Raw genomic sequence first — 10,936 nt, 5'->3', positions numbered from 1 at the left:
TTAAATAATAATAATATGAATCTATGCGACATGTCGTAATTTCTTTTATTAAAACGTAGATAAATAAGATTAAAATTTATAGAGTGCATGAACACGCTTAGATTATCAGAAATAAATGGTTTATTAAGATATTAAATATATTTGAAAATATTTTGATGATGTTGCACATAATTAACATTCGATCAGATGTAATTAAAATTCAAGTACTTTTCTTTTTTGATTCAACACATTTCTGTTACGTATTCGTCTATATTATATGCATCTGCTGCATATTCTTTCGTGTCGTTCAACACAAATCTCCAGAACATTGCTTGCGCGGTTAGTTCCAAGCGTCGTTTTCTTCGAAAGCTTTCTTGCCGGTCGTCGCTTGCTCCTTGCGTTTCTTGCGCCTCTTGCCTGTACGAGACAAATCGGCCGGTTAATGCAAAGCGTAGGAATAAAAAGACCGTGTAATACCTACCCGTGGCGACTTGCCACTCATCGTCGTCGTTCTCTGCAGCCCCCGACTTCTCATCATTCTTTGCGTCGTCGGCTTTCCTGCGAACATCATTTCTCCATGTAAGATCCTTCGTGAACGAGAGTTTCTTCGGTAAAATAATCACCACGACGAGCGGGCCGTCGGAAGTAAAAAAAAAGAGGAGCCTTTCATCTACGAGAATTCTATCACTTACATCCCCAGCTTCCTTGTATTCCCGCGAAATTGGCGATATTTAACGAAAACGCGCGCACGTGATGCTGCATATTCATAAGTCGCGGCGCTCGCAGTAACAATTCCGCGAGCGGCTTCGACACGCGTATCGAATAAATTCCTCGAGCGTAATGTACGATATAATGCCGATAATGCACAACCGCGAACGGGCGATCGGCCGGTCGCGATCCCTCTCTCTTTCGCGATCGCATCCATTACTACGCTTGTGTGCTCGAGGTGCCTGCCTCTCTCGACGTCGACGCTCAAGACGCCGGGTTTTCGTCCATTAAGTTACAATTTCCTCCGGCCGTGGAGTTTAAGCGTATTTTATCTTTCAACTGACTAAACGGTGATGTCCAAAAGACTTTTACTTTCTGCACTTCCGCCAAGAAAGCCGGCTTATCCAGAAAAATCCTAAGCAGACCTAGGCGACCAACAAGTTTCTTTCAAGTTTGAATCGATTGTAAATTTCGCACTCTCTTATTATTGGCCAGTCTACACTTCCTAGATAGAAACACTGTCCGTCGTCCGATTGTAACCGCTAGTTTCTTGTCATCCGACGTTGATGTCGTTCCGCTTCACAGCACGGAAACGCGACGCAGCCGGGAGAGTTACGAGCGCGGTGATTGCGAGCACGTGGGCGATTCATTAATATCGTGTCACCCGCGAGAGCAATGTTGTGACTACAATGTGAGAGATTGCAGTCGGCTAAACGAGAAATATATACACATATGTATATACGGCCTGTGCTCGGTAGACTATGGCAGTTGACTGAAACATGTGCCCGGTGTATTGATTACCGCGGATGGTAGTACCTCGTTAAAGACTTTCTTTCAAGCGCGCCGCTTTAAACGTGCGATTAATTACATATTGATCTGAAGAAATGTTTTCTATAAAAAAAATTTGCAATTAATTTCTCAAAAAGTATTCCTACAAAAGCACATTTTTATGAATTAATTTCTTGTATAATTAATAAACTTATTATTCTAATAATAAGACAAAGAACAAAAATATATTTTTAAAATAAAGGCGCGATGAAATTTTCTTCGAATTCTTTGCGTTAATGTAATCGTGACTTTTAATAAAATAATAAAAGAAATAAAGGCATTAAGCGACTTAAATGGCTTTAAGCCTGCACATTATTTAATGTAATTTTCATATACATCAGTCGCTCATACGCCAATGATGGCTTTCAAACCGGACCAGAAGCAAAAAGAAGAGAAAGAAGAGAAGATGGGATAAGAGGAAGCAGCGAAAAGGGAGAAGAGCAAGAAGACTAAATAGGTATATAGAAGAGAGTAAGCGTCGCGTGCATTAATTCAGAACAAGGTCTACAACCCTATGCAAATATCTCGTGTACAGGAAATCCTAGGAAGACCGCCTAGGGTCTTATCTCTTTCTTCGTCTTTCTATCGTGTTGGAAATCATGCTGGACTTATAACGTGCGTTATTCATCTTTGCGTTTAATACTTCTCGCACGAATACGATAGCCCACGGCAAAAAATAAATTACGATAAAGACAGTTCATTTTTAGAACACGAACGCGCGCGATTTCCAAGATCGCAGCATAATGTAAATATACACTTTCATATTACAAAGATCTTACAAAATCTCACTTTGTCTTTGAGCATTAAATAACGCTAATTAGCTCTATTAATTTAGCAAGTATCAATTTTGAATATTAAAATTATTTTAACATAGCTGATAGAAAAGCGTTAAAAAAAATGCATTTTCTAAAAATTTAATATTTGCAAAAGCGATTTATAAATTGAATTGATTATGCAAAGTGTTACAACAGAATGCATAATGCAACTTACTCGCATGGGGAAAGTTTTCGTTTGCGATCCTTAGAAGAAACCTCGGTTTGTAACGTGGCTTGATGTTCAGTATATTTTTGTATTTTGTACTGAAATCCTTTAGATAGCTTTGGCATCACGGCGCCAGCTTGTTCGCGACGATACAAACCCACGTACGCGGATGTGTCGGATAACCATGAAACGTATCCGCCTCCTATAAAAAGTCAGGGATATCTTTGCATATTTTATATATTAATTCTAATTTTATTTATGTAAAAAAAGAACGTTATTTCTTTGCATATATATTTGTTCTAATATAATTTAATGCTCACCAAATGGACTAAAGAGATTAGTGATATCCCCGTGTTTCCACTCTTTAGGAAATGTTAAGTAAAATATGTGGTCCCTACTAGGATTTGCTAAAAAAAAAAAAAATATATATATATATATATATACATTATTGGACAAAATAAATATCTCTCTCTCTCTCTCTCTCTCTCTCATTAATTTTATGAAATAATATCTTAATAATATTACTGATATTGCAATATCACTCCTCGGTAATATCAAATGTACTCACGATCGTTTCCTACCAAGTTTATATATGGAAAATCTTTCAATCTTGCTATAGGAAGTCTGTATAAAAAGTAGAAAACAAATTATTAATAAAATAACTCTTTAAACATTTTATATGTATAAAAATATAAAATATTACTCACTTGTTGAAAAGAGAACTAAGCAAAGGTGATCCTGTTATTAACAAATCACCGAGAAAGGGTGTCCATGTGACTGAAATAAACAAGTATTTAATGAGAAAATTTACAAAACAAAATTAATCAAACTAATTTAGCTTATCTATCAATGGATGTAATTGATATATAAAATATAGATAAATATAAATGTAAAATACATCAATATATGCCATCAATTCTACAAAATGTACTTTTTATGTTTGTTACAATTAGAAAATTATTAAAAACATAGACATGGTTCAACATTGATATTTATATCTGATATAATGTTACCACGAAGATAATTAGATAATGCAATAAAGCATAACCCAGTGATATAAGCATCGTATCCTGCCTCATGTAATTTATCTGTCGATACCGAATAACTGCGTCCTTCCACAGATTCGACTTCGGGAATAGAAAAAGGGGGCTTTTTTACAATGTCAAATAATAAGTTCAAATTTGACGATGACACAAACTCTTTAAATTGTTGCGATTGACAAAGGACTTTTGTATCCAGTAACCTAAAATAAGAACAAAAAAAAATGTTTATAACACTAAGTAAAAATGAACAAGATAATTGTTTCTCTTTCTTTAGTTGGACCTTACCTAGGAAACAAGCCATGAAGCAAAGTTTTAAATTCCGCATAGTCGCTTGGTAAAGGTGTAAAAAATTGATGTACAATATGACACAGATCTAACAACATATTATGTCCTACTATTATCTTTCCCTAAAAATAAAAAATAAAAAATAAAATAAAAATAAAACAAAAAAATAAATCTGCTTACTTACAGATTCTACAATTTTTTTTAGCAGGTTGCTAAGTCCTACAGCTTGTTTAAGTTCCAATTTTTCTTTCTCACGTTTTTCTTTTTCCTTTTCTTCCTCTTCCTCTTTTGTGCCAATTTTTTGCACTGAAAGACAATTCCAGGTATTCTCAATTTTACTTTCAATTCTGAGTTTATTAAACCATCTAATTCTTGCCTCTTGATACACCAGTCTCCTCATAAAACTGTTACATCTGTCTATTATCAGTTCTTTTGCATCTGAGGTAAGAAAATTTTCTATTCTAGAACTGAAATTAACATTCTGTATTTTCTAAAATCCTTTTAAAATTATGCTTTCCTTTTAATTACATTACTAGGTTAAAAAAATATTTAATAAAAATAAAATTACCATATTTCCTCTAGTTGAGGTCTGTCATTATCTGGTATTGAAATTAAACATTGATTGTTTTCTTCTTTGAGTTTTTGTTTCTCTTCCAAGCGTTTTACAAGCTTTTCTTCTTCACTAGCATTCAGATAAGGTATACCATATTTGAACAACTTGTTAAAGTCAAAGCCTTGATCTGTTAAAAACGATATGGATGACGTTTGACACATAAACCTGTTGTCTGGTGCCTGACGATTCATCGGCTTGGGAAATGTATAAAAATTGTATGATCGCTGAGAGTATCTAAAATGCCCAAGCTATTATGTTTCTTACTTTGCAACTCGATTAATGTCTAATGTGATCATTTACTTCAGTAGTATATACAGAATAAACGGATATCTTACTTGTTTGTATTGCAGTCAAACTTAAAAACAGACAAGCCGAACTGTATGAGCAAAAAGTCCATCGATCCAGCTCGTAATCTGCTGTAATATTGAGCTGGTGTATCAAACGGGCTCGCGTCTGGGCCCGAATTAAGCCCGGTGAACTCGCCATCGATGCTGAGAAAAGTGGCATCCTTCAAAACACTCTCCAGTTCACATAGAACGTCCTCAAAGTCTGTCAAAACAACATTAAATTAATAGCAACGATACAACATTAAAAGTGTTTTTACCGGCAAAAGTTAACCTCAAACAATGATAAACTGACAACAAATTAGTTGTTTCATTGTATACTTACTCAAGCTTATCACTTCCATTGTTTTCCTTGCGTCGTTCACAAGATCAATGTTACACTCGCACACATTTTTTTTTTCTTTCTGTTTTAATGTGCATCCATCTATTTACAGATATACAGCACAATCTCCTCTTCTTGTACATACAATTGAATGCTTATGTATTCAAATTATTTTCTTAATTCTTTCTGCACCACAATTGACCACAATCACATTTTGCTGAGGAGCTGAGGTGATATAACCTACTCTTTTAAGTGATGCGTTTAAGTTATAATGAAAAGCTCTGAGCCGGTTTACAAAAACTATCAGCCTTCGCGGGAGATTCAAATCAGCGAACCATGGGAACTTAACTTCTTTATTAAAAAAGTTTTTAAAATAAAATTTTCCTTTAAAGTTAAACTAATTAGTGATTCCTAAATTAGTATCATTAAATGCCTCTTCGGGTGAGGTTCCGAAAAGGGATTCCTTCCGATTTTAATGAAACTTCATGGATCTATGTAACTTTTCACCCTGATTACGAATATCAAGGTCATTATTGTTAAATATTGTTATATTTTTATCGTACAACCAATAGTTTTTAAGAAAATCGAGATTTTCAAAAAAATTTTATATTTATGTAAAATCTTACTAACATGGACCGCTAGATGTCGCAAGACAGTACCTATTTCTCTTTCTCGCATTTCAAAAGACTGTACAGAATGTATATAAGTTGATCAAGTAAAATTCTAATTTTTAGCTTATAAAGTGTTAAAGCGGTTATTGTCACTATTCTGGTCATAAATATAGTCTTCTTTATTTTTATTCTTTATAAATTTTATATATTATTGTTATGTACGGTTGTGGTCAGAAAGGTTGCGCAACACCTTCCGATTTTAATGATTTTAAGAACGCACATAAGGAAGTAGAATGCGAACCGCTACTTTTGCTTATGCGCAATAAATACGATATGAAGCTGTTTAATGAGCAGATACACGGTGTAGGATAAATTAAAGTATTAAATATAAAAATGCATTGCGTTGTCCAATATATTAATAAAATTATATAAGTTTAAATAATTATAAGTAAATAAATAATTATATTTTTATTTAAATAAATTTTTGCGTTTCCTGTAAAATATGTAAAATACATTTAATTATAAAATAAACATTTAACTTTATTAACTATATAACAAAACATAACATAATTTTTAACATAATTTTAACGATTTAACATTAAAAAAATTTTTTTTTAATTAACATTGACATTTTTTAACATTTTTTTAACACTTTTTTTAACATAACTCTTTTATAAAAATAATATATTTATAATTAAAAAGGCACAACCACAAGGTAAGGAAAAATTTAAACAAACATGAAAAATAAACGAAAACTAAACGTAAAAAACAACAAATTAACAATGAAATTTTATTTAAAAATATAACTATAACTAGAACAAACCATGCGCGTGCTGCGCGCTCGCGCTATGTTTCAACATAATTTCAATTCTATTTTTTATGATTATGTGCGATGATAAAGTACGTTTTATTATATATAATGAGTGCGTTCGGGGTGTTGCTATCGACGCTACCAACGCAAACGCTATCAATTGCGTTCACAGAGCCAATAGCGCGATAGTGCTAGTGTTCTCTGCAAACGGTTGATAGCGTTTGCGTTGGTAGCGTTGATAGCGACTCTTTGAACGCAAACGACAACTCTTTTGATATTTTGGCGTACGAATTTGTAAGGAAATATTTCTCCGACGATATTATGGAGACAGTAAGTTTATATGTTCTTACAATTTTATTTGCGTATGTTAATAAATATATTTAAGTTGATCATTGTTAATTTTGATTATTTTCTATTATAGACAACAAATTTAATCAGCGCTATACAAAAGGAAATGGAATATCTAATTAAACAATCAAATTGGATGAATAGCAAAGCTAAGAATTTTGCTTCGACGAAAATAAAGAATTTAAAAAAGTTTATTGAATATTCAAAATGGTATAAGAATTATACGATGATTCAGAAGTATTATGGAGTAAATTTATTAGAAATTATTAATATTACCCACAAAACATTTTGATATACATAGTATATACGTTATACATTCTTTTATGTATATTGTATGTTCCATGTATATACGTTTTTGTTACATTATACGTTCAAATAATATGAAATATATGTGCAAATGTACCCGGAATGATGTACATATGTTATCCATGATATATACATATTGACATGATTTGTATATTTTGTGTATGTACATTCTGTATATAGAATGTATATACAGTGGTATATGTACCATGTTCATACACCTGTATATACATTAGATGTAACTTGTAATACAAAAATTTTTTTAAAAAAAGAAAAAAAAACAAGAATATACCGTTGCACATTCCTATAAAAGATAAAAATAGAGAGAGATTAATGAAACATGGAACAGGAATAATAGAAAATTAAATAAAGTTGACAAAAGAAAGAAATATACAAAGAACAAAAAGAAATAGTATTGAAAAGAGTTAGAAATATTGAAAATAAATAATATGTAGAAAACAATTTCTAAAATAAATTTGTTGTATGTATTGTATATGTATATTAATAATATAATTAAATAATTGACAATAAAAAAAAAATCTATAACTTAATGTACCTTAAAATTATAGTATTATTATTAATAATTATTAGATAACTTTTACAATATAAACATAATATTGATGTAGATTAATATATTTTTTTAAATTGAACGCAAATGTTATAATTATTAATATTAATTATTTTATAATATTATAAACGCATGTAATTAAACTTTTATTATTATTGTGGCAAGTCCTCAATTGTTTCTGCTATTTCATGAGTATTCTTAATACTGTTGTTGAAGCGATCTTTGCTTCTTACTAGCCACGTTTTTATAAAAACTATTATTTCCGCATCGGTACTATCTTGTGCATTTTTGTTTAATCGTACAGCCGCTGTAAATAATTTTATAAAATATAAAATATATACTTTAAATATATGCTACATACCATTATAAAAAAAGTAAAAATACTTTTATAAAAAAGATGTAATTACTTACAAAAGATAACGGATGCCACAGTTGAATTTTTGAAAATCTTTTTTTTAGCTCCTTCCCAAGAGTATGACATGCCACTTCGTTACTAAATACGCGATACATAATTCTTCGTACAATTTCTTTAATAGTGTTTCCTCCAATTCGACTTAAATTTTGAGCCTAATATAATACATTTTGTTAGTTATTAATATGCTATATTTTTAAATGTATTTATAGAAATGTATAAAAATATTTTAATTTTTTAATCAATATTGTTTTATTTTGTTCTGAAATTTTTAACCAGTTTTCTAATTCAATTAAAGATGTGTCATTTAATGGAAATGATTGAATAATGTCGGGAGCGTCATTAATATGTATAGATGATATCACTAATTCGTCAGCTTTATTTTTTAATAAAACATTCATTGTTTCATTAATATCGTCTATTTTTAAACTAATAATGTGCAGCTCCCTCAAAACACGTTTTTTAAATTCTGTAAATAGTTATAAATATTGTACAGTATAATAATCTAATGTTCCTTTAAAATCAATATTTAAGATTCTATTTGGTTATTTATATTGTGTGTAATATTCAAAATTAATAAGTATAAAATATTCTATATATACCTGTTTCACTAATATTTTGTTCAATTGAAGATTTGTAGTTTAATATTGCAGTGTTTGCCGTATTGTTAGAATCAGAAGTAGGACTAGTAGTAATACTAGTAATTCTTAGTGTATTATTTGGGTCTTTTTTTGAATTATTAGTTATGTCTAGAAGAAATTATTAATTAAATAAGGACTTTCGCTTTCAATGTGCGGCATGGTACAAATACGTATAGTGGAAGAAAGGAATAGAGAGTTATTATAGTGCTGAGAATGTGCAGAAAGGGGTGAGAGAGAGAGAGAGAGTGGAAAGGGGCAGTGTGAATAAATTTTTAAACAACCACATTTAAATTATCATTACCTGAATTAATTTGTTCAATTGGGACATCAGGATATGTTATATCATCAGATGAGGATGAATATTCCGTTTCGGAGGTTAATTCATGATCAGTGCAAGATTTATTAAAACGCTTTCTTTTTTTACTTTTCTTACGTTTTTGTCCTTGTTTTAATTTATCATTGTTGGAAGAAAGATTGTTTGTGTCTTTTGCTTTATTAGCTTTCTTCTGTGCTGTTATAACTGTCTGTAACATTACAAATAATTTTTTAAAGTAATATACAATTTAATTAAAACGATAAATATGTGAAATAAATGCGGAGTCTTTGTTTGTAGTAAATAAATTTTTGGAATAAAAACAATAAATATGATTAATACTTATGTGTTGTGTATAATAAAATTTTCACATGTATTAATGTAAATAATTTATAAAATATTTAAACAAATGTTTACACATATTTTAAAATGCTCATTAATTTATATGTATAAATGTACTTTATTATAAGCACCCCGAATAGTAGCATCATAAAGTGTCCAATCTGATGTAGGAGAATATTTTTTCTTTATATACTCAATTATAAAATTCTTATTTGTATCTTTCGGTGGCCAATAACATTGCGATTTGGTATTTGAATACCATGTATTTGGCACAGCTTCCACTGAATCCTCAGCATCAAATTTAACGACAAGCCAAGTCATCTTGTCATTAATATGTCGTTGGTTAATGTTTAATTGTAACATAAAAAACAATATTAAAACATATTTAAATAAACAAGTTTATAAAGTATAATCTACAATTTTAAACTTTTAATTATGAACAATAAAAAATAAAATTTTTAAGTAAAAGAAAAGAAGAATTTTTGAAGAACTTGATTATTTTGTGATTTACCAGCAAGTTTTCATATGTAACAATGGAAATGAAACAAGACTTTGTTTATACGGTAAAACTACCAATTTTCTTTTTGTAAAGAAATGTATAGGTCGACGAAATTCTTATGTTCGCGAATACGCCGCTTCATTCGCATAATTCCTCGCTATGTGTCTGGAGCACGTGCTCTCTGCATGTGCTCCCGATTCCACGCAAATTGAGGCGACGAAATATTTTCGGTCGCTCGGGTGTTTCGTCAGATCGCTTGATTCAGTAGCTGACTAGACACGACGCGATATACGGGTGTTCGTTGCTTCCGTTTTTTGTACTCCGCTACCGCGGATCTAATCGTTCTACTCCGGCCTGCTGGCCTGCAATACCACCCGCCGCGAGTGCCATACCGTCGAGTTTGACCAGTGCTACTCATTACCGCCAGAAACTGCTGTTTCTTATGTGGTCTCGACACGGCAAGCGAACGTGGTCGCGATCGCGAACTCCTGGGCTTATCCGTGAACTTTCGTTTCGCGCGCAAGATTGTCCGAACCGGTGGGCGTGCAATTACACGTTTTGTTTGCAAGATTTCCGTCGCGTTTCCGTTGCTCAAGCCCTATTCAAAAGGAGTTGAAGAAGATCTCCGTTCGAAGCGATTATAATTCGTATCCATGCCGAGACCGAGCACGTGAAGCGCGCGTGCTTTATGAACTCTTTCTTTGTATTTTCGTTGCGAGAATAAACGTTAATTTTTTTAGTGTTTCGTCAACCGATTATTCTTATTTCTATCGTGTTTAATCCTCGAGTGAGTGGTCACTTCTGACCATCCGGCAATTATCACGCACGCGGATCGTGACGCGCTCACGCGTGTGCACGTGTACATCTTACATGCAGAATTAAAACATCGCGAGGACAACGGGATAAACTTGTGTATATTGCGAGTAGGTTAGAAATTTAAACGAGACAAAGCGTATATGTATATTGCAAGTCAGTTAGAAATTTC

At 31.8% G+C, this 10,936-nt stretch overlaps 1 protein-coding gene and 1 pseudogene across 3 annotated transcripts; both read right to left on the bottom strand.

The window, feature by feature from the left end:
* Window positions 1-22: 22 nt before the first annotated feature.
* Window positions 23-5,371, bottom strand: LOC139113616 (poly(A)-specific ribonuclease PARN). 3 transcript variants are annotated; one of them, XM_070674890.1, is made up of 12 exons: window positions 5,107-5,371; window positions 4,773-4,986; window positions 4,393-4,564; window positions 4,009-4,291; window positions 3,825-3,946; window positions 3,510-3,739; window positions 3,204-3,273; window positions 3,065-3,120; window positions 2,817-2,903; window positions 2,506-2,698; window positions 461-537; window positions 23-396 (listed from the first exon to the last, which is right to left on the bottom strand). In XM_070674890.1, exons 2-12 carry the CDS (start codon window positions 4,942-4,944, stop codon window positions 320-322), a joined length of 1,539 nt encoding a protein of 512 aa, XP_070530991.1. In that variant the 5' UTR covers window positions 4,945-4,986; window positions 5,107-5,371; the 3' UTR covers window positions 23-319. The 3 variants fall into 3 exon arrangements, with proteins under 3 accessions (XP_070530991.1, XP_070530990.1, XP_070530992.1); XM_070674889.1 differs by having other exon boundaries at window positions 4,393-4,671; window positions 5,107-5,369; XM_070674891.1 differs by lacking the exon at window positions 5,107-5,371 and having other exon boundaries at window positions 4,393-4,685; window positions 4,773-4,864.
* A 2,289-nt stretch (window positions 5,372-7,660) lies between these two features.
* On the bottom strand, window positions 7,661-9,972 carry LOC139101306 (uncharacterized; annotated as a pseudogene).
* Between the last annotated feature and the right edge of the window lie 964 nt (window positions 9,973-10,936).

Source organism: Cardiocondyla obscurior, linkage group LG03 (genome assembly GCF_019399895.1).
Source record: "Cardiocondyla obscurior isolate alpha-2009 linkage group LG03, Cobs3.1, whole genome shotgun sequence".
Taxonomy (NCBI): domain Eukaryota; kingdom Metazoa; phylum Arthropoda; class Insecta; order Hymenoptera; family Formicidae; genus Cardiocondyla; species Cardiocondyla obscurior.
The sequence above is the reverse complement of the archived record's forward strand: the minus strand, read 5'-3'. Positions and strand labels throughout refer to the sequence as shown.

What these genes read in the sequence shown, in the direction of transcription:
- LOC139113616 (XM_070674889.1), bottom strand. An exon ending in TAAAAAAAATTGTAGAATCT is followed by an intron (nt 3,947 to 4,008) that starts GTAAGTAAGCAG and finishes TTTTATTTTTAG; the next exon opens with GGAAAGATAATAGTAGGACA. An exon ending in CGAAAACTTTCCCCATGCGA is followed by an intron (nt 538 to 2,505) that starts GTAAGTTGCATT and finishes TGATGTTCGCAG; the next exon opens with GAAAGCCGACGACGCAAAGA.